The 22,093-nt window shown below is 41.6% G+C and overlaps 2 protein-coding genes and 1 long non-coding RNA gene across 3 annotated transcripts; all 3 read right to left on the bottom strand.

The window, feature by feature from the left end:
- Nucleotides 1-564: 564 nt before the first annotated feature.
- On the bottom strand, nt 565-4,000 carry LOC133026251 (uncharacterized). Its single transcript, XR_009683182.1, has 3 exons — nt 3,523-4,000; nt 857-1,030; nt 565-741 (listed from the first exon to the last, which is right to left on the bottom strand). It is a non-coding gene; the product is annotated as an uncharacterized LOC133026251 (long non-coding RNA).
- Nucleotides 4,001-4,005: 5 nt separating this feature from the next.
- On the bottom strand, nt 4,006-15,039 carry rprd2a (regulation of nuclear pre-mRNA domain containing 2a; the record flags this gene model as incomplete). Its single annotated transcript, XM_061093121.1, has 10 exons — nt 14,621-15,039; nt 9,413-9,542; nt 8,972-9,123; nt 8,430-8,482; nt 8,144-8,270; nt 7,846-8,021; nt 7,149-7,494; nt 6,296-6,517; nt 5,692-5,859; nt 4,006-5,564 (listed from the first exon to the last, which is right to left on the bottom strand). Coding segments are annotated over exons 1-10 (3,108 nt in total), but the record flags the coding sequence as incomplete, so codon positions are not given.
- A 975-nt stretch (nt 15,040-16,014) lies between these two features.
- On the bottom strand, nt 16,015-20,892 carry ciarta (circadian associated repressor of transcription a). The gene is made up of 5 exons (XM_061092247.1): nt 20,689-20,892; nt 19,022-19,372; nt 18,761-18,915; nt 18,500-18,653; nt 16,015-18,378 (listed from the first exon to the last, which is right to left on the bottom strand). The coding sequence occupies exons 2-5, from the start codon at nt 19,370-19,372 to the stop codon at nt 18,007-18,009; spliced, it is 1,032 nt and encodes a 343-aa protein (XP_060948230.1). The 5' UTR covers nt 20,689-20,892; the 3' UTR covers nt 16,015-18,006.
- Nucleotides 20,893-22,093: the final 1,201 nt, after the last annotated feature.

Genomic DNA, 22,093 nt, shown 5'->3' on the forward strand with positions numbered 1-22,093 from the left:
GGGTCCTAAAAGTCATTTTCAGATAATTAAAAAAGCTGAATTATAATTATATATATATTGAAATAAAGTATAAGGCCTCAACGTCGCAGGAGAACTTGAATTTAGAAAAAAAAATATATAAAAAGGCTGGAATATTTGATTGCACTGGTTTTTAGTGTAAAAATGAATGTGTCAAAACGGATTTATAGACGGCATGTTAAAATAATGTAAAGTATAGTTACCTCAAGATATACTTAAGTACATTGGTTATATTTCACCACCGGCTTTAGATAAAAGGAAATGTTCTCAGAAACTGTGAAAGTCTGGAACTCAAACAGAGGCCAAAGGTCATCAGTTAAAAACCATGCAATATTAAAGTTGGGGATAACTTTCCCTTTATTAGAACAAAATTACTCACTATCCTATTTGAGCAAGGTTTTTCTAAACTCCACTGAAATGGATGTTTTTGGAGATACAGGAGTTTTCACAGGATAAAAAGCAGCTGATAATACACTCGACTAAAATACTGTAAATAAACAGACAACACAACCTTTTCTTTGATATAAACAATTCTTTATTTCACAGTAAAAATGCATTTAGTGGAGTTTTTACATAAAAAGGCATCTGAATACCTGGTTCTGTGGATAGCAGCTTGTGTGTGAGTGACACAGAGACGAGGAAAAGGGAAGTATTTAATAATCCTGGTTGTACTCACTTCACACGGGCCTCAGTCCAAACTTCCTGTTTTCTGTGATTCACCGCCTGAAGAGAAAAGACACATTTTCAGCATTTTTTGATTTTCTCCCTGCCTGTTTTTTCTGTTTGTGATTTCCTGCTGGTGGCCCTCGGCCTCTGATGTGTTTAAACGGAGTCTTACTCAGCTGCGTTCATGTCAGACCATGAAGAGACATCACCGGCAGCGGTGCAGGGATTCAAAGAGGACAGTCGCAGCAGCAGCAGCAGCAAGCCTCCACCTCCCCCACCTCCATCAGTCAGGTTGTGGGAAGAAGTTACCATCACATCAGTCACATCAAAGTGTGGCTCTGCTTCCCTGAGGAGGAGAGCAGGAGGAGGGAGAGAGGGATGAAACGGGAGGAAAATGGGTTAAAAGTCAAGGGATGGAGGGAAAGTAAACATTATTTATCACGCGGGATGAATTAAACAAAAGATATTAATGATCACACAGCAATGAAAGACACTGACACTCTCCCTGATTCACCAGATGCTGAAGGTGTAAACACGTCTTCTATAACTATTTCAGTGGCTGCTCCTACATGAATCTAATAAAGAAAGTGTGAGTGCTGCTGGAAGCACGCTGACATCTGTCCACAGCTGTCTCACCTGTTCTGACTATACACCCTTTTAAAACCTGCTTCACCTGCCCGTTCAATTATTAACTCACCACTAACCGACTTGTAGCTGAACTTTAAGCTTCACTTTCTGTTTTCATTGTTTCACCAAACACTGCATGAACGAAATGAAACCGTCAGACAGGAGCTGCATGTGTTCAAACCAATCATGTTAAGAATTAATAACATGAAAGGAGTTAAGTTTATTTTCTATTGTTATAAAGTATTTGAAGTTGGGAAGTGGTGGATTGTATATTATTAGGTTAATTTAGCAAGTGTCACGATTGTTGAATTGGTTTAGTAACTATTTTTATATCAGTGATAAAAGCAGATTAATTTTTATTTTTAAAACAAAGATAAAAATGTTATTTACTTATTGTTTAACATGGTACTAACCAGTCCACAGGTCTAATTAACTACATTTAATTAATTATTTATTTTCCCAATGAATGAATCATGTAAGGACCTTGTTTTGTAGTCACCTAATCAATTGGACTAATTACGGCTTTGTCTTTAAACTTGTTTTCACACTGACGTCCTGTGCCGACACAGTTTGACCTCAGAATTAAATTCCTCTCACATTCTCTTCGTCTATTCATGAAGCAAAGAGCCAAACGCCTGATTTTCCAGAGGGAGACGATAAAAGCCTCGACCGGAAAAGAGTCCATCACAACACCAGCACTGGGAACAGTGGAGTGGATTTGTGGTGGGAGAACGTGAACCACGCAAACAAATCCAAAGATTTCTAGGCCAATTTAAAACCTGATGGATTTAAATAGTAAAACCGAAACAAACAGGATTAGAAAAACAGATTTTGAGGTTAAGTATCGTTACCTGTCTTCCGAGAAACCTCCTGAAAAACATGTTTTAAATGATCTTATTGGGATTAATGGGAAAACACATTTGCAGGAATGTCCACACAGGCTGAAATGTGCAGCCTCAGTGTTGACATTCCTTCATCATGAATAATACGTTATCTTATATCTATAGTTTAATTGCTTTATTTCAGAAAACATTAAATATTTAGAGCACATTTTAAGGTTTTGGATTTCACAAAATGGCTGCATCTTCTTTGCAATAACAGCGAGTAGTTAAATAAGTAAAACATGATACATGTCGTCAACTAGTTATTTACAAATTATTATTATTAAGAACTATGTCTGTTACATTACTTTAACCTTTCTGGATTAACGTTACATCAACAACCTATAGGAAACGTGCTCTTGTTACAAAACAGTTTTGAGCAGTAATAAAATACTGATTAAATCCTGCCCTCAAATTGCAACGCCTACCTCTATAAAATTCAGTAAATTATGTAATAATTTTAATTAACTTTGATGATCTTCTAAGAGTCTCTGGTTATCACTATGATGACAATGTTCCAGTTGAGGCACAACCTGATGTTATTTAATGATGGCTGCTGGTAGTTAGAGGCGGGGGTGCGACAGTCCATCCAGCAGAGGAAAGAAAAAGAACAACACAGTTTTTAAACTCAGATTTTTATTAGTCAATACAAGTAAAACGAAACTGAAGCCGAGAATCTTCATCCTCTCCAAAAATGCATTTCTTCTGCGTCGGTGTTGGCGGGTAAAAAAAAACAAAAAAGGAACTCTCACACCTCCCTCTCTCTCCCTCTCTCCCTCTCTCTCCTTCAATCTCTGACGTGTGCCGCTCTCCTTCAGGGAAATCAACGAGACGTGAAACTGTCGCCGAAGGGATCTTAACGCTTTGGTGGAGAAAGCAGTTCTTCACAAATACATAACATTCGCAGTTTGGAAAAAGGTGAAAGTAATCTTGCACCAAATCTCTTCCGTTGTAGGACAAACAGGAACTCTGTATAAATACACTGTGTTTTTGTTTATAAAGTGAAATTCAAATTGATGTTTTTACCAAAAGCTACTGGGAAACTGCTGCTGTGGAAGAGAAGCAGTCAGAACTGCTCGGTGACAAACTAAACAGCAGCGGAATCGTTCTACGTTAATTTCGTATTCTCTTAGCAAAAATAACTATCTGCGGATTCGATGGAAGAACATGAGAACGGCCTTTCACAAGAGGACAGAAGCTCGGCCGCATGCACACCCTCATACCATGCACACGCACACTGACCTATATCAAACTGACGCTCCGTTACATATTTAAAGAATTGCTTGAATTCTGGAGCAAGTAAAACAAAAAGTGAATTATATATATCCACCTCTTTTTTTCTTGGATCTTCTGTCTGCACCCTTCAGCCCAGCCGCCCGCTCAGAGCCTCTGGTTCCCTTCACCTCTCTGGGAGTTGATTTTCCTAATCGTCCTCTACTCATCCACGTTTGCACTTTTCTTCTGGCAGCTGGTGGATTTTGTTTCTTCAGCATCACCTCCCTCCGTCCCTCCGACTCCCACCTCAGTATCTGCGACATTCACGGTTTCAGATTTTGACTTGTAAGGCTACTGTCTATCTTTAAAGTCTTGCCCCCCCCCCCCCCACACCTTCACGTCATCCACAGTGATTGGAGAGAGCTCGGAACAAAGTCTCCCGTCAGTACCGGGGGGGTGGAAAGGGTCTTTTTGGTGGAAACATTGGACCAGGATGTCCCCCCCCACCTCTTGGACCTGGACGCTTGCCTCTTAACCTTGGATCGTGGCCGTGGAACCGAGGAAAGGGCCCGCGTGGGGGTCCCCTGGGGTGGGGGTGGGGGTGGTGTGCAGGGTGGGGTGGGCGGTGTGGATGTCGTAGACCGAGACGAGGCGGTGGTGGTCCTCTTGGAAGGTAGTGGGGAGGAGGAGGGGGGCTGTGCCGCTGGTAGTCGTGGCTAAAGTAAGGGTCTTCTGAGGGTGGGGGGTTGATGCCTTGGCCTCTCGGGTAGTGGTGGGGGGGGCTGCCGGGCCTGTGGTACTGATCCTCTTGGTGGTGGAACGGCTCTTCCTGAAAGTGATTGAAATCTTGATGGTGGGAGTCGTCCTGATACCACTCCTGCTCCTCCTGGTAGTGCATGTTGTCTTGGTGGTGGTGGTGGTGTGGATCCTCAGGGTGGTGGGGGGGGCGCTCGAGCTCCGACTCGTCTGGATGGAACATGGACTTGTGCTGATGGTCGTGCACCACCATGCCACTGAAGGTGCTGTCCGGTCGGGGCCCAGGTCCGTCCCCATGGCGGTTCATCCCCTGATGATGATGTTCAGGGTGAATCATCGGACTGCTGGTCACGAGCGGGGGGGCGTCGTAGGCCCGAGGAGGCGGAGGTAACTGTGGGACAGGAGGGAGGTTTCCTCTGAAGAAGCCAGGGGGCATGGTGGCCCCCTGCTGGGGAGCGAACCCTGGAGGTACCCCAGTCTGTTCTGTTTGGTACTGATAATGTCCTGATGTCTTATTTTCTCCGGGACCCCCAGGCACTGCTGCGTTGAACCCTCTGGGCGGCTGAGAGCCCCCCTCTGGGAAAGTGTCACTGTACCAGTTCCTGTCGTTCATCCCCTGGAAGCCTCCGCCTGCCTGGGAGCCAGCGGGGCCGCCCGGGGCTCTCTCTCCAGGCACCAGCCCTCCTGTTGGTGCAGAGAACTGCTGGAAATGTGCTACAGATGCAGTCATCCCATGATCTGACATCTCCTGTTGGCCACCAGGGGGCTGCTGGTACGCCTGGCCGTTCTGAGCCACGCCCTGCTGGAAGTGAGCCGGCTGCTGGGAGCTGCTGAGGTTCTTCTGAGTTCTGCTCTGATTCGCAGCCGGAGCCGTTTCAACAGTTTCACCAACTTTCAACTGATTTGAGTTCGAGGGAAACGGGACCACAGGCTTGTCCATGACCTCATCTTGAGTGGGGGTGCCTCCCCCCTCGTCCCGCACTGGAGTCCCCCCCCGGGTGTCTGTGCCGGTTACTGGGCTGACGTTGTCACCTCCTGCTGGTTTCGCAGCGAACCCCAAGTCGAATGCACTGAAAGCAGAGTTCCCTCGCAGGAAGCGGTGGATTTTAGACTCTAAACTCGAAGCGGACTTGGACGGCTCCGGCTCTGTCGTCAGATCCATGTCTCTATGGAGAGCCTGCACCAGGGCGGAGGCTCGGTTAGAAGTCTGGGGGGGGGCTTGGGAGATTGTGCTTGGTTTTACAGAAGAGCTTGGTGTTGAAGGCACGGGTGCAACAGAGGAGAGAGACGGGCTCTGGGGGGGGGCTGCTACTGCAGCTGTGGACGAAGGAGGAATCTTGCCTGAACTGGAGGACGCTGAGGAGACACTTGCAGCTGGGCTGCTCAGAGTCGAGGAGATGCCTAAGAGAAGGAAAGAAGAATGAAGAAATGTATTTTGAGCAAGCTGCTTTGAATGTATATTATAAAATAGAGTCAAGATATAAAGTTTTTGTTTAAAATCTAAAAACAGAGAACTCTTTAGTCTCACCCGCAAAGCTGCTTTTGCCCTGGACTTTGGACAGAGCTCCCAGGAGATCTGCAGGAATCACGTCCACCTTGGACAGGAGGTTCACCAGTGAACTGGCATCCTGAGAGGCCACAGAGATCACAGGTGTGGCAGCAGGAGCCGCGGCAGGAGGACTCTCCACCAGAGGTCCTGCAGGACAGAGAGGAACACTCCCAGTAAATCACTGTCCAGAGCACATGAGGTCTGCAGTGGAATCAGAACATTTACAGCAGGAGGCTGCGATTCAATCCTCTACACTTCTGTCTGGCAGATCATTTAGGCGTTGCGCCACATTATAGATTTGCAAAGGTAGTTAGTTGTTTCATAGAAGACAAGATACACCAATCATCAGTGCACAGAGTTTATTGATACTCTTCATGTATTCTTATACCTTATTCAATTTTATTTTGGAAAAGAGGAATATTATGACATCAGAAGTGCACAAAGGAATTGTAGATGTTCACATTGTGTCACATGCTGTGAGGTTCAGACACAGAAACAGTTGTTACATTGGAACAGTTCAGAGTTTCCTTCAATTTTATTACAATGTTATGAATCCGCCTGTTTTTATGCCAGCAGCACTCACCTGTGTTCTTCATGACTGCGCTTAAACTGTTGAGGATGGAGCCAATTTTACCCAGGTCAACGCTCTCAACACTGGCTACGGGAGCGACCACAGGGGGCGTGACCTGTGCCACAGGGGGCGTGACCTGTGCCACAGGCGGCTCTGTGGCGGCCGGTGGTTCCTTGTTTGCAGGCGCTGGAGTGGCCACCTCCTGGTGGGGGGGGCGTTCTGTCTGCTGCTCTACTGAGGAGAAACATACGGCAGGAAGAGAGAGAGTTGTGAAGCCAGATCAATCTCATTTTATATTTAGTTTTAAGGCCACATAGTTATGGTTAATCAGTTTTTACTAGTGAGGATTTAAAAAGGCAAGAGGTCACTCCGTTAACACGCAACAAAAAATATTGTTAACGGTTTTACATAAGATGGTTCCTTAAATAATAATAATAATGATAACGAATGACGAAGAGGTTAAACTGTTAGTTGACGTCTTTTAAAGCCTCCTGAAGGTGTAAAGCGTGTTATTGCCAATAAAAAAAAAAAAATTGGATATAAAAGTGTGAAATGTCACATTTACAACCAAGTGTAGTTCTTCAAATTCATATAATTTTCATTAAATGGATCTGTGGCTGCTAAAATGTGATCGAGAGAACCTTCCACGAACCAGGGTCGGAGCGAAAACACTCGGAACTTCTCCAATAACGTGTGATACGAGTCTCTTGAGATTTTTCTGCATAATTTAACGACTTCACTCCTCAGCTGCTGCTCATTTTCATTATTTTTAACACATTTTGAATTGAATTCCAGAAATCCAGATTGGATAATCATAATTATCTTTGAATTATTTAAAAAGGGCTTTCACTGCCCACTCCCTCACCTATAATGCCTCCGCTCTCAATCTCCTCCTCAGAGAGCTCCATGTCTTCCACCTCACGATTGTCCTTCTGTCCAACGGTCTCTGGGTCTCTGGGGGAACCTCCTCCCAGTGAGGACAGAGGACTCGGGGCCGGCGGCTCTGCTTCGTCATCCATGGCAGAGCCGTCGAGATCTGGATCCGGGTTGGCCAGGTCCATCCCGTGGAAGGGCGACTCGGACCCGGTGGGAGACGGCGCGTCGGCGGACGGCGAGGGGAGGGGCGACTCGTCCAGGTCGGGTAAGGTGGCCTTCAGGGAGTCCAGCTTCCGCTTGAGGTGCAACACGCGGTTAGCAAACGTTTGGTAGGCCTGGAGAGAAATGTAAAGATGGACGAGGTTGATGATGTGTTAATAAATGAAAAAAACGAAATGTTTATAGCCAGATTAATTAACACTGCTCTATAATTGTATTTAACGTCAGGTTAATGTTTCTGGTCATTTTAGGAGGAGTTTTATCACATTAAATTCATTGTGGTGTGTACTTTTCTGTCATTTCAGTTAATGTAGCATCAATAACACTTAAACTGCATCTACTAAATAAATGCTAATACTGCCATAAAACAAGGGGTTGCATTATACGCTGCTATAAAACACTATATTCATTTCTTATTGATTGAAAACTCAGGCTGGAACCATAAACAACAGATGTTTGTCTCTTACATTAGCGACAATCTTGACCTCCTTGTACTGCATCTCATAGAAGATGTCCGCGTTGGTGAGGGCCTCCATGAGAGGAGGGCCTGTTTTGCTTTGTTTGTCAAAATACTTGACAAACTCCTGTAGCTGCGTGTTTCCTTCCTCAAAGTCCTTGGAGAACTTCTTTCCTCCGGCCTTATCTGTCAGAAGGAATGCATAGAGGTATTATAAAAGGTAAACTATGAGGTTTTAAGGTTAGGACAGAGACCCAGACGCCATTACTCAGGCAGCACAGACAGTGTGAGAAGTCTTAATCAGGCACCTTTGAGCTTCTTGAGAGCCTCAGAGCTGCAGATGTCAACTCTCATAGCCGCCTGCTGTTTTTCCCTCATGTCCAGATCCGCCAGGGATTTCTTGTACTTGGCCAGTTGGTCTATTAGCGCCTGGGGCTGAAGCAGATGGAGCCGTCAGTAACACAGTCAGACGTACACAACATTTGAATAAAAATAAACTGTATGCAGAGCCGTCTTTTGTTACCTTCATTCTTAATATGTGAATGTGACGGTTTAATTAAGGATTTTTGGTTTGAATTGGAATTTCTCCCTTACCACAAACTCTGCGACAACCTTGGATTGTAGATCTGCTTTGGACTCGACTGGAGCTTTAAAAAAAATAAAAATAAAAATAAATTGGACATCACATCAAACAGGCAAATATAATGCGTGTGTGTGCAACATACAGTATTGAAATAAAAGATTTGAATAAAAACATCAGCCAGTTGAATATAAATACGCTAACAACAACATATTCGTAAGTTAAAAGACCAAAATCAGTACATGAAGTGTTACAATTATTAAAACTTTGTACAGTTGGTGTTGAGCTGAAATATTCAAGCTCTATATATTTGGCTGTATTTTTGTTGTCTTTTTATTTAGAATAAAATGTATGGTTAAACTGTAAAACATCAAGGCTCAATTACATTTCTTTCTTTTAAGGGTTTAATAACATCAACTTAGGATTCACTGACAATTTGTTTAAAATACAGCTTATACATTGTGTATGATTTTTTTTTTACTCCCCAATATCTGTATCGGCCCCAAAAATCCATATCTGTCGGGCTCTATAAAAATGAATAGGCCAACACACTTACTTTTCTGCTCCACAGGCGTCTCAGGCGGGGACTCCTCCTTGATTAAGCCACTCCTGAGCTCGGAGATGAGCGTCCCTGCATACACTCCTCTCTCCTCCCAGATGGACAGTATCCTTTCCAGTTTATTAATCACCTTGGCGTCACCTTCTTGGCTGGAGACGGGAGACGGGATGACAGAATAAGAACAAGGGAGGCCAGAGATTTATGTTGCTGTAATGACGTTTGCTTTATTTATGTATGAGGAGTTTCCATGAATGGATAAAACCCAGACAAGGACGAAGTGAGAGAGAGAAAAGACAAAAGGATAAGGTTGACAGGAAGGAGAGGATAAACAGGACATCCTACACAAAGATCATCACTGCATCTAATAAGCTCTGAATCAGAGCTGAGCAACGACACGTTCCACCGCCACAGAAACCGACATTTCCACAAACGACTTACTTGACCAGACCGAAGGCCTCCGGGAGCACCTCGGCGAATTCCGCTCGATACACGACGGCGTTTTTCCTTTTACAGTTCTGGATGACATCGTTGGCGAGGTAGAACAGGTTGAGTCTGTGCGGGGCGTCAGCTGACAGAGGACAGAGGAGACAGACTCGTTAGCTTGACTGGCAGATCGGCGACGGACAATTATCGGATATTTGCAGACATCATTGATTATTGTCTAGATTAACTAATTAATCAGCTACTCTGTGTCTGCAAAGTGCCAATCACCTTCAACCACATCCTAACAAAGGACAAATTGGTCTGATGAGCAAACCACAAACACATTGAATGAGAAAAGCGAACAAACATATCTTGCATAGTTTACAAGTAAAGTAAATTCATTATTCGGATTAATGTAATGGCGGAATAAGATGTCAAAAATCATCTCTTATTAAATCAAATTGTTTCTTTAAAGATTTCCTCTGATCCAAAGGGCAAGAGAAAGAGAAAACATAACCCATCTGTTACGGACAACAAATCAATATTGTCTCTTTATACTTCACATACAGAGTTCACCTTTCTCATCAACCCCTTCCTTTAATTAACCATAAGACGCAACCACTCGACTACATAATGCAACTGTCTCATTAGAGAATAAGTGCCACCATGCTCTGTACCACTTTAAGTTACTTGAGAATGTTAGAAGCTTTGTTAAAGACATTAATTCATCAGTACTTTAAAAGTGTAGGAACCAGTCGTACAAATACAAAACGACTACATCAATGAATCTTATTTTGACCAAAAAGTAGACTGACAGGAAAGTGATTATTGTGTTTAAAATGTAAACACTGTGATTAGGGTGCAAATCTTTTTAAACATAATACCTTTAAATACAACAAAGCCAATTCTCTTAATCGAAGCACAAACTTTCATTTGCAGAGTTACAACTTTCTGACAACAGAGCAAATACAAAACAGTTAAACCCTTTGTTAACAGAGAAATAAATATGTTAATTTTTGACATGTTTGTACTGTATCCACACTGTCAGTCATATGTATTCAAGTGTTCACCACACAACAATAATGATAATAGCAAGTCCTGAAGTTGCTTCAAGGCAAACTGACTGACGTGTGTGATCTCATTAGCAGAACAACAGATAATAATGTTTCCCCAACAGAAAGCTATTTGTTCTCATTTCAAATGTGACGCACAATAAACAAACAACCACATGAGACAAAGATCAATTGACAGTGAGCCACGGCCTGACTGTAACATTTGACAAACTTCTCTAAAACAAAGATCTACCAGGAAACTTTGACATAAAAGTCAGTGATTAAACACACAAAAGAAAAATAGTCACCAGAAATGCGAGTGTGTAATGTTTGTAATAAATTATCTGACCAGGAATTTAATTTCATTAAAAATCAAAGAATGTTTCAATAACAGAAACAAAACAAAAACTCAGACCTCTTCAGGTTAGCATAGTAAACACAAGAAACCTTCTAACATCAAACTGGTGCAACAGGTTGACAAAACACTTTATTCTTGAGGTTATTAAATTGTAAAATCCACAGGTTTGTTATCGATTAAATCTGCAACTTGCTTTTTATATTGTTAAGTGTAAAAATACCAACGATAGGACAAAAAATGGCATTTTATTTAAAGCAGCACCAGAAAAAGATCAACATAGTTTCTTGATAAATAACTATCAAAGTCGAAAAATACAGTTTTGATTTATATATTCAGGTGTTTATATTCTTTGACTAAATGAACAATCCATGCAATTCTATGCAGTTATTCAGCATGTCAAATATATTTAACATCTCAGTTGTGACCTTTGTCTTGGACAATGATTAATGCAGCACCAGGCCTCGTGAATATGAGTGTTGTTTTTAAAGGGCTTTTAAAAACTCAGGTTTATAAGTCACATGTTCTTAGATCTCGTAGCCAAAGCTCATGCCATGAATTTGAGTTAAGAAATACAGCAATTAGAAGACATTAGCAGATAAAAAACCACAGCCCATTACTGTTAATCCACAGATATGATTATGCAAACTTTACAACTTGTGATAGGACAGAAAAACAAACCTAAAAACAGACGTAGAAAGACAATAAATGCTTCAAAACCTCAACTCAAAAGAGACAAGGTGCAAAGGAAGTTTAAGTTGTATTTTTATCATATTTTATAAAACCTCATGTGTACGATTTTGGCTTTAACATTTTAATTTAGCATAAAAGCTCTCGGTGTTAAAACATGTTCTACTTTGACTGCTCTAGCAGTGATAATCGCAATGTCATTATTACTTTCTGAAAGTTGAGAAAAACAATTTCTAGTTTATGTCCAGATACACTATCTCTCTAGGTTGTAAGATATTTTCCTTGTGAGCTGATCTAATTGTTTATGTCCTATCGACCCATTTGTCAATTATGAAATACCAGAAAGTAATTACAAATGGGTTTCACTGGTGGCCGGTCTAAGTAACTGGCATTTATCAATATTTGTATTGGTGAGATTTTCTTCAAGATGAGCAATGCCTTGATTTATAGTTAAATCACTTGATTATCAAAAATGGATCTGACATCAACTGCAGCCCTTTGGCAAGAGTTTTTTTACAAACTGTATTATTATAGTTCTATTGAAAAACCAGACTATCATGTTATGGCAGTTTGTTTCTAATCCAGCAGGCGAGCCAACCATCCTCAAATGTCAACTGTAAAAAAAATACAGCAATACTGAACAGAGCAGCTTCATGGCCCAAATAACCTGTTTAGTTTTCTGATCTCCCCTCAATGACTCAAACTTTCAAACAAGTACGGTGAACATCAAAAATGAAAGGTTTGGTTTATTCTTAAGTCATTTTTGACACAAGATTATGGGATATTATTGGACCCTGTAGATACTTTGCGCAAAAAAGGTGTAAATTCCCAACAAATGTGTATATAAATCAATCATAAATCATATCTATGAGCTGGGTAATCAAAGCTCTGTGGGTCGGATTTCTTTGAATTTTAGGTGGGAGGTCTTCAATGCAAACATCTGAACAACAATTGTACGTAACCTATTTTGAAAACGAACTGATGCACTGTTTACATGAGACTTTTTAGGGGGCCCCTGGAGGTGGGGCCCCGGGAGCTTTGCCCAGCTCCAGATCTGAACAGCATAACAACACAGAAACAGATATCCACATTAACAAGATCATTAGCAGGCCAAGCAAGTTTGTCTTGTCAAAGCATGAGGCAGCGTGAGTTTAGGAAATCATTCATCAGGGGGGAAATAATCCAATTTAAATTCCACCGAGCAGAGTCGGCTGCCAACTTATTAAACTGAGAGGAACTCGTTTTAAACTCAAGATCCTAGGTGGTCAGAACCAGGAGTTAAAACAGCAAATATCTCACATTCAAACAATATCAATATTTACTGCAATCTATCTATATAAAAGCACCTTGTAACATTTTGAAAGATGCTGCACAAATAAATACCTTTATTATTATGTATTTAGCACATGGAGGAGATGTAATATCTGATCAAACTCAGATTTCTTAACTATTTTTGCTGTTTATCAAGTGTTTAAACCACAAGCTTCACTCAGGAGCAAACATCTTCTCCAGGTTATTACAGAAATAATAAAGTGGCATTGATCCTGGTGATTTCCCACAGTGACAGGCGGGAGGTCTGCAATGGAACAAATCTTTAAAATGAACGAAAACTTTTACAACTCACAAGTGTTTGTCATTCTCTGCACAAAAGAGAAGAGTTTAAACCTCAACATGTGGAGTAAACATCTGTCTTTTAAATGTGACATTCACCCTCCAGTACTAAGTGACGTGTAGCAGTGGATCCTTAGTTAGTCGCTGTGTCATCACTTTACTGGTTCTACATCACTTTACTGGTTCTACATCACTTTACTGGTTCTACATCACTTTACTGGTTCTACATCACTTTACAGCTTCTTCATCACTTTACAGCTTCTACATCACTTTACAGCTTCTACATCACTTCACTGGTTCTACATCACTTTACAGGTTCTACATCACTTCACTGGTTCTACATCACTTTACTGGATCTACATCACTTTACTGGATCTACATCACTTTACTGATTCTACATCACTTCACTGGTTCTACATCTCTTTACTGGTTCTACATCCCTTCACTGGTTCTACATCACTTTACTGGTCCTACATCACTTTACTGATTCTACATCACTTCACTGGTTCTACATCACTTTACTGGTTCTACATCCCTTCACTGGTTCTACATCATTTTACTGGTTCTACATAGGGTTGCAAAGGGGTGGAAAGTTTCCACGGGAATATTAAGCTCGTGAATTTTGAAAAAAATAAAACTATGCAAATTAAACGCTGAGCAATAAAAACATCATTCAAAACTCTATTTTAAAGATGTATGGAATGCAGCAGAAGCTGCACGATGAATTTCAACCCTCCACTGTGCATTTTTCCATCACATGCACAGATAACTCCCAGCATCCTGCACACTACATAACTATTGAGGCCTACTGAGGTGTGCAGGTATTGCACACCTCAGTAATATATTACTCGGAAAAATATATTAGCATGCTGATTGAGGATTGTTCATCTGTTCATCTAGCCTATTTCCATTAATTTATCCATCAATTGTAAAATATTTTTACAGACTATTCCAATTGTTTGGCTAACTATTTATATCTCTGGCATTGCATTAGTGTTTTTTTAACAAACTTTTTTCTCATCTTATTCTACAGAACAATGCCACGTGCACTATCATATGTGGAGACATTTCACCCCATCCAATGTAGAAGGAAAGGCTGTGTACATTTGAAAATACTGTGCAAAGACCACTTGCCACAACGATGCAGAAGCATATAGTCAAGTGCCCAAAGTTTCCTTAGGGCTCAAATCAGCCTATGACACAACAAAATGTTTATATCTATGTCTGTATATGACAAGGTAAATACAGTTAGTATAAATTACCCACAACATTTCCAGTTTATTCCCGGTTAATTCCCGTTAATTCCCGTATATTCCCGTTAATTACCGTTAATTCCCATGGAAAGTTTCCAACTTTGAATATTCCCGGAATTTTGCAACCCTAGTTCTACATAACTTTACTGGTTCTACATCACTTCACTGGTTCTACATCACTTCACTGGTTCTACATCACTTCACTGGTTCTACATCACTTTACTGGTTCTACATCACTTTACTGGTTCTAAGGTCTACTCACACTTCTTCAGGAACCTCATCCAGTGGCGCACGATCACGCTGTGGTACTTCTTGTTGTCGATGCACCACGTCGACAGCCCCTGGATCGAGTCCATCGTGCTGGTGACACCTTGGAACTTCCGGGCCAGAGTCGCCTCCAGAGATCCGCCGATCGAGGCTCCTGCTCCCGCTGCCATGACCGCGGGAGCCCGCTCGCATTTCCCGACACCCACCGGAAAGTTAGCACTTAGCCTAGCATGCTAGCTCAACGCAGCGCTGTGGCAGCCGCTCTGTCGCCATTGTTGTGTAACGAAGCCTTCAATGTGTAGTCTGATGATTTTTAAATGAAATCCTCGTCTCTATCGCCACCGGGAGTTTATATCATTTCATATTTTAAAGCTGGAGTTTAGCGCCTTGCGACATCCTGCACGTCTGTTTACTCGCTGCTGGCGGAGCGGTGAAGGACACTTCCGCATACACGTCCTGATTATAGCGCCACCCGGCGTCGCGGAGGGGAAGTGCACCTACGAGCGCCACCTGCTGCGTGTTACCGACCACGACTTTGTGCGCGTGTTGCATACGGTTGCATAACGTGTGGCGCAACAGTACGAGCTGCAACGTGATACACAACAATGATCTAATGGCACACAACGAGAAACACTGCATTTCTACACGTTGCCCAGGAGTGTGTGGTGTCATCAGACACTTTAATTCCTCTTTAGAAGTTCAAATCAGGCCCTGGTAGACATTTTAGGTTGTATTGCACTGTGCAGTATAAGTTCTATCAATAAAGCGTTGAAAAACAATGCCGCAAGTGAATACATATTAAAAATGACATTAATATTTGCTGTGACCAGTCTTTAACTTTTTAACAGCGCGTCTTAATTACACTCACGCGTTATGTTTTCCTGTTGTATTCATTTTATATGGACTATTAGTGGTTTATTAATATGAATACATGAATGTGGAATCAATTATAACAATTCTTATTATTTTGATTTGTGGCTTATAATGCATATTTTTATAAAGTGTCTACCAACAATAGCTGTAAAACAAAATGTACGGAAATAAAAGTAGAATATTTCCTTATGAAATATGGTTGCATATAATAAGCAAACGAGATTGAGCCACTGTTAATATTTCAGTTCAGTACAGAGATGTATCGGAGTTACTGATTAACAGTGTAAGATAAAAAAAAATTTTTTTTATAATAAAATAATAGTGATCAGAACTCCATTATTTAGCAATTGGTTATTTTTTTCTTTAACTCATGGATTGCGACAAATTAAAACCTAAATCTTTAAATAAAAGAAAAACTTTAAATTGCAATTGAAATAAATTCTATGTATTTTAATTAATTTCTTAAAATTAAAGAAAAAAATACACTAAACAGAAGAAGAATTAAGGAAACATAACTGGGGAATAAGATCTTTACTTCCAACAATTTTCAGAATTCTCATATTACAAATGTTGTTTGAAACAGACGTGTAACCCAGCACAGCAAAACCTGTACTGTAGGACATGATGACATTTTACAGACCAAAGCAACACAGAACTATTGTTCTTTACCACATGCTAAACATTAGGATTTTTAACAGCCTAATTCCAGGCCAATGAAAATGACTAATGGTGAAGCCTGAGGGACACAGCAGTACATTTGGTTTGCAATGACATGAGAGGTCACGTGAGGATTTTACCATCGTTAGTTACATAACACAAGTTGAGTAGAAGTGTTTATGTAACTCCAGGCAAGTTCATGGTTACCGTTAAGGCTGACTGGTGACAAACTCAGAGATGAAATGCCATTCAACATGAATGATATCAGTTTTTCAAATATGGTGGAACAACACCCAAATACTATCAAAAATACCTGATGTTCTCAGGAATGAAGTTTTCTTTACCTCAATGACATAATTCCTTATTAAATAAAACAAAATGATCAATCATAAAGCACTTTGAGTGATAAAACTAATTCCACAAGAACAATTCAGTGACACAATTCCATTTATAATGGGACACAGAACCTGTTCTCAACCCGCGTAGTAACAGTAAAATTGGGGCATTTAACGTGTACAATGGGCAACATTTTTACTTTTATCACACCTTTCAAATTCCATCCAAAGTGCCAAAATTTAATTAAATAAACACAAAATATGAAAAGTTTGCTGATAAAACTCCTCATTCAAGCACACAAAAATAACTCATCTGGTGTAACACACGTCTGGTTATTGTGTAACCAATCTGCCAATAGGAACTCTTCTGATGTGCAACACTTCCTGATTGGGTCACAAAGTCAAATTGCATCAGTTCTAATTCACACAGGATCAAATAAATTAGTTCTCTTGAATCTTCTATGAAAAAGTCACTCAAAGCTCACGTGTTTATCAAATACTACATTTTCTACATCATCCTCACAAAACTCAGGTTGTGGTTTTTTCCTGTGCAAGATTTTTTGCACTTTGCAGTTCTTATTTACACGGAAGCAAAGATTATCGCATCTGTTAAATATATAAATAGGTAGCGACTGTGTAGTGGTTTGTTTGATATGATAACATTCTGAACTATCATATCAAACTACTTTTGTTTGGCAGTTACATTCTATTTACGCTACAATCAAGAGGAAAGAAAAAAACCTGTAACTTTCTCAAATGGCATTTTGTTTTATGTGTATGTAAAAGGGCTGCATGTATTTTAGACTATTTATTAAGCTATAAATTATTTTCTCTCATCGTTTTATTGTTTGGTCCGTTATATATTCCAAAATATAGACAAATGCCCATAAAAAAGTGCCATAAGTTCAATTTAGAACCAATAGATAATCAGTTTACCAACATATGTGCAATAAAATCAGATGTATGAGAAAAAGCTCATTTAATTTTTTTTTTTTTAATATATTTTATAGACGACTGTCTTTAACTGTCACAGCTTTAAACTGCACCAGCAATGATCCTCTTTGTTCACTGTCCTTAAAGTGATATGTGCTATTTCTGTTTTTCCACCAGTGGCATGAAATCCTATCCTGTTACTGTTTGGGCTGAGCTCCATGATATGAATAAAATATAAAACCGAGCACAGATTGCTTTAACTCATTACACTTGTGAAGTATTCCCTATATCTTTTGACTTCAATGTATATAAAAGCGATTCTCTTAAAGACAAATAATACACATTTCCTAATAATAAAGTTCAACAACTCTGGGGTCATCAAAATCCACACTGGATAGTTGGAGGTTGGAGAGTGTCCATCTGCATTTCCCCCCCTTCCTCCCGGGGTATTAAGTGACCGGCAGCCAGTAATGCCTTTGCATTACACTAAGTCAATGCTTATGTAATCGAGTCCGCCCTGTAGCGTCACTCTGGCCGGCACGTTGTGGCACCTCCATGTGGTAGCAAGGTCAGCTGAGTCCAGCTAATGTGAGTCATTTGTGGTAATGGTGTCACTGGAGGACACCGAGTTGTCTTGTGTCGCCGGGCTGCCACAGTGTGAAGGTGGAGAAGTCTCGGACTGGTTCCGATTATCATTCTCTCTCGTGCTGCACGAGTACGACGGCCTGCTCAAAGTGCCGCTGCTGTCTGTGGACTCGTGTCCGGCTCTGCAGCTGCAGCCGGCTGCTCCAACTGTTTCCTCCTCGGGAGATTTCAGGTTCTTAGGTGGTTCGGGGAGACGTGTGGTGACGGTGTTGAGTGTAGTCGAGGTCTGGAAGCTCCACTGTTCTTTGTGCTTGTGATGGTGCTTGTGTTTGGTTGGGATTCCAGGATCGGACCAGCTCATTTTTCTCTTCTGGAAAAGAAAAGTAGAAGAATAAGCAACTACAGCAAACCATTATAGTAATTATATTTTTGCATGATCAGATACACAATAAGCTTTTTACTCAATACTAGGATCATAGTATGAATCTCACCTTGACTGGCATGTGGAGCTGGTTTTGGCGCCAGTGTGGTGGATACCGGGGCGTGATGGTCGGGTTCGGTGTAACTATTGTTTGAAACGCCAACTGAGGGAACCAGATTTTTAACATCATCTCTATCTGTAGCAGATTCTGGAGGTATTTCTCTCTGCAGGAAAAAAAGGGAAAACGCATTAATGACAATACTGGGCATTGATTACAAGACCAGTGGCCCTACTTTCGTAATGTTAGGCTGCTGTGTCATGGTCCTCTTACCCCATATCAGGCTTCTGCAGAATCCCAAGAATCCTCTGCAATCTGTCGATGGCAACACTCTGCTGGAAAGTGGTTAACCCTTTGTCAAATCGTCCTGTCTTCAGTCCGTGCAGGAGTCCGAGCAAAGGCCGGGTGAACCTGTGCAAATCTGCGCACTGGGAAAATAAAGAGAAAGTCCAGGTTAACTCCTGCAACTGTTCTGCTGTTTGGATGAAACAAACACTGAGAGATAGACGTAGGAATTAGGTTGAGGCCGCTCACCTTCTGAGCGAAGGCCAGATCCCCTGGTGTCGCCGAGGATGAGCCTAATGTGGCGGCTCCAGGAGAGGAGGCGGAGCTTGGATGTATACTTCCATCGGCGCAGCGTTTGGACTCTTCTCTCCTGGACCTCGCGTACCGCTGATCCGGATACGGTCGGAAATCGAGGTAACCTCCAGAGAACGTGAGTCCGTCCCCGGCCGAGGGGGACTTCCCTTTGCCACTGTCTCCCTCTCCCTCCGAGAAGACGTCTGCCTCATCCTCAGTCTGCTCACTCTCACTCAGGACAAAGGTCAAGGTGGAGGGCAGCGCGTTGTAAGACGGCCATTTGGAAGAGCTGCCCAGGGAATTCATCTGTGGACACAGGAGAGGAAAAAGGGTTGAGTGGAAATAACCGTAAATAAATATATTAAACAGGAATAAATCATCTAACTGGGCATTATCAGTGAACTACTAGAAATAAGTTGCTGTCATTGGTTGAAATTTAGCATATATTTCCGCATTCCTGCTTTTGGGAATGACTCATTACCTTCTAGAAGATTCTCAGGTAAAAAATCATTGATCATGTTGCAATAAAACAAGCTTGAGACATTGAGTCCGTGCACCTACTTGTGCAATGTTTGTTTGAAGCTATTACTCCAATAAGGCGTATCTGTTCCTGTACCACAATAATTACATAACAACGACACGTCTACCCCCTTATTGCACAAGGATAAAGGATTGTAAACACATCTGAAGTTATTTATAATCACAATCTTGATGTGCTATAAGCGGGAAGTCAAAGACGAGCCCCTTCAACTAATGGGTGAGCGAGTAGAAATTAATAAATATCGGGACAGAAGAGTGAGAAAAGCTTCCTTGTGTCTCGTTAATGATTCTGCAGGAGGGAGAGAGAGAGAGGGAGGGAGAGAGAGAGAGAGAGAGAGAGAGAGAGAGAGAGGGAGGGAGGGAAAGAGGGAGAGAGAGAGGGCACGTTTTGAATCCCACTGCCTCCTTGTGTTGTTGTGATGTTGGAGAGCTGAAGGTGCACAATGTTCAGCTGCATTCACAAAGTATCTCCTATCACCTATCATGTGGCAGGCGTGCGTGTGTGTGGGTGTGTTTGTGTGTGTGTGTGTGTTTGTGGGTGTGTGGGTTTGTGAGAGGGTGTGTGAGAGAGAGAGAGAGAGAGAGAGAGACACAGAGAGAGAGAGAGAAAGGGGGTGTGTGACAGGGCGTGAGAGAGTGAGGGCGTGAGAGACCGTTTGTGTGAGTCTGAGAGAGTGAGACACAGTGTGTTTGTGTTTGTGAGACTGTCTTTGTTAGTGTGTGTGTGTGTGAGTGTGCGTTAGAGAAGGAGTGAGAGAGTGAGTGTGTTTGTGAGAGATAGAGAGAGGTTAAGAGTGAGATTGTATTTGTTGAGTGTGTGTGTGTGTGTGTGTGTGTGTATGTGTGTGTGTGTGTGTGTCACCTAAGGACAGTGTTGTCTCAATAATAAACACACACATGTGACCGGTGCACATGAACAGCACATCTCCCGCAGGAGGACACACGTCTCAACGCAAAACAACACACGTGTGAACACAACACAGAAACACAAAGACGATGTCCCACTCTGACCCAAAGTTCGAATCCCAAGTTAGCGGAGAGATTAAAAAATAAAATATAAAAATATAAAAGAAGCTTCTTACCTTCAACCTGGAGCAGAAGCGGCTTCTACAAACTGCGGATATCAGCGGGAAACTGTGGATAAAACCCCCGGAGCAGGTGAGTCAGATCCCGGGTACTCGTTCACGGAGCGGTCGGTGGACTGGTGCGGACTCGGCGGTGCTCGGTGGCTCCTCTGCTGCCGGTAGTTCGATCCCCTTCCTTGTGCTCCTGGTGGGCGGCTCGCTTTCCCCCTCCGTCACATGTGCGAGGAGCAACCCGCGGCGCGCAGCAGACCTGACACGTGCCCGGCGGGAGGGGAACACCGCGCTGGTTGGCTGCGGCGCGGGTTCGATCCCCGGAGGCTCGGCCAATCGGAGGCGTCCTCGGCGCTGATTGGCTGGCGGAGCGCTGGTCCCGCCCCCTTTTGGAGCCGCCACACGTGCAGGTGGTGTGGCTGGGGAACGAGGAGACGAGCACGCGGCCGCTCAGAACCAAATACGCAAATGGATCTATTTCTATTTTAATAACACTACTGTACTTTACTTAATCATCGCTGAGAATCACACGTTGCTGGAACATTCGCTGCGTGTTGTTCGAATCTCCTTTTGTTATTGTTGCTTGTTCCTTTCTCTAAAAACACTCCTGAGAAAGATAGAAGAGAAGATAAGATTAGATAAAAGATAAGACTGTATGATGCAGACAAGGAAATACAAATGTATGTATTTTTTAAAAGGCAATAGAGTAAAATAAAAAATGCAGAATGTGTACATAATATACACCCATAAAGTAAAATGCAGGAGGGTTGCAGGAGCAAGTATATGGAAAGAAAAAAAATCCCATACATATAGATAGATAGATAGATAGATAGATAGATAGATAGATAGATAGATAGATAGATAGATAGATAGATAGATAGATAGATAGATAGATAGATAGATAGATAGATAGATAGATAGATAGATAGATAGATAGATAGATAGATAGATAGATAGATAGATAGATAGATAGATAGATAGATTACTTTATTCATCCCCGAAGGGAAATTAAGTTGTCATAGCAGCCTGTATATTTGAATACAATAAAATACAATACAATAGAATAAAATAAAAAATATTGAGGTAGAAAGAACAAAAAACATAAGCACAAGATAAAATAAAATAAAATGGTAATGTTATTGTTAGACAGTATATAAGAATAGTACAGTATATATAGTATATAATATAACAATATACATTTATATATGATAGTAATTATACCAATATAAAAGCAGTATATAGTACGTATAGGACGTGTTGTGACATGCACATGACACCACATGTGCAAACACATATTTTTCACATTGTAAATAATAAGAGTGGAGTCACATGAGAGGATGGAAATGTACAGCATCTATAATTCATGCATACGCTCATTAATAAGCAGATCAGCTCATCTGTACAATTATAA

Source organism: Limanda limanda, chromosome 19 (assembly GCF_963576545.1).
Source record: "Limanda limanda chromosome 19, fLimLim1.1, whole genome shotgun sequence".
In the NCBI taxonomy this organism is placed as follows: domain Eukaryota; kingdom Metazoa; phylum Chordata; class Actinopteri; order Pleuronectiformes; family Pleuronectidae; genus Limanda; species Limanda limanda.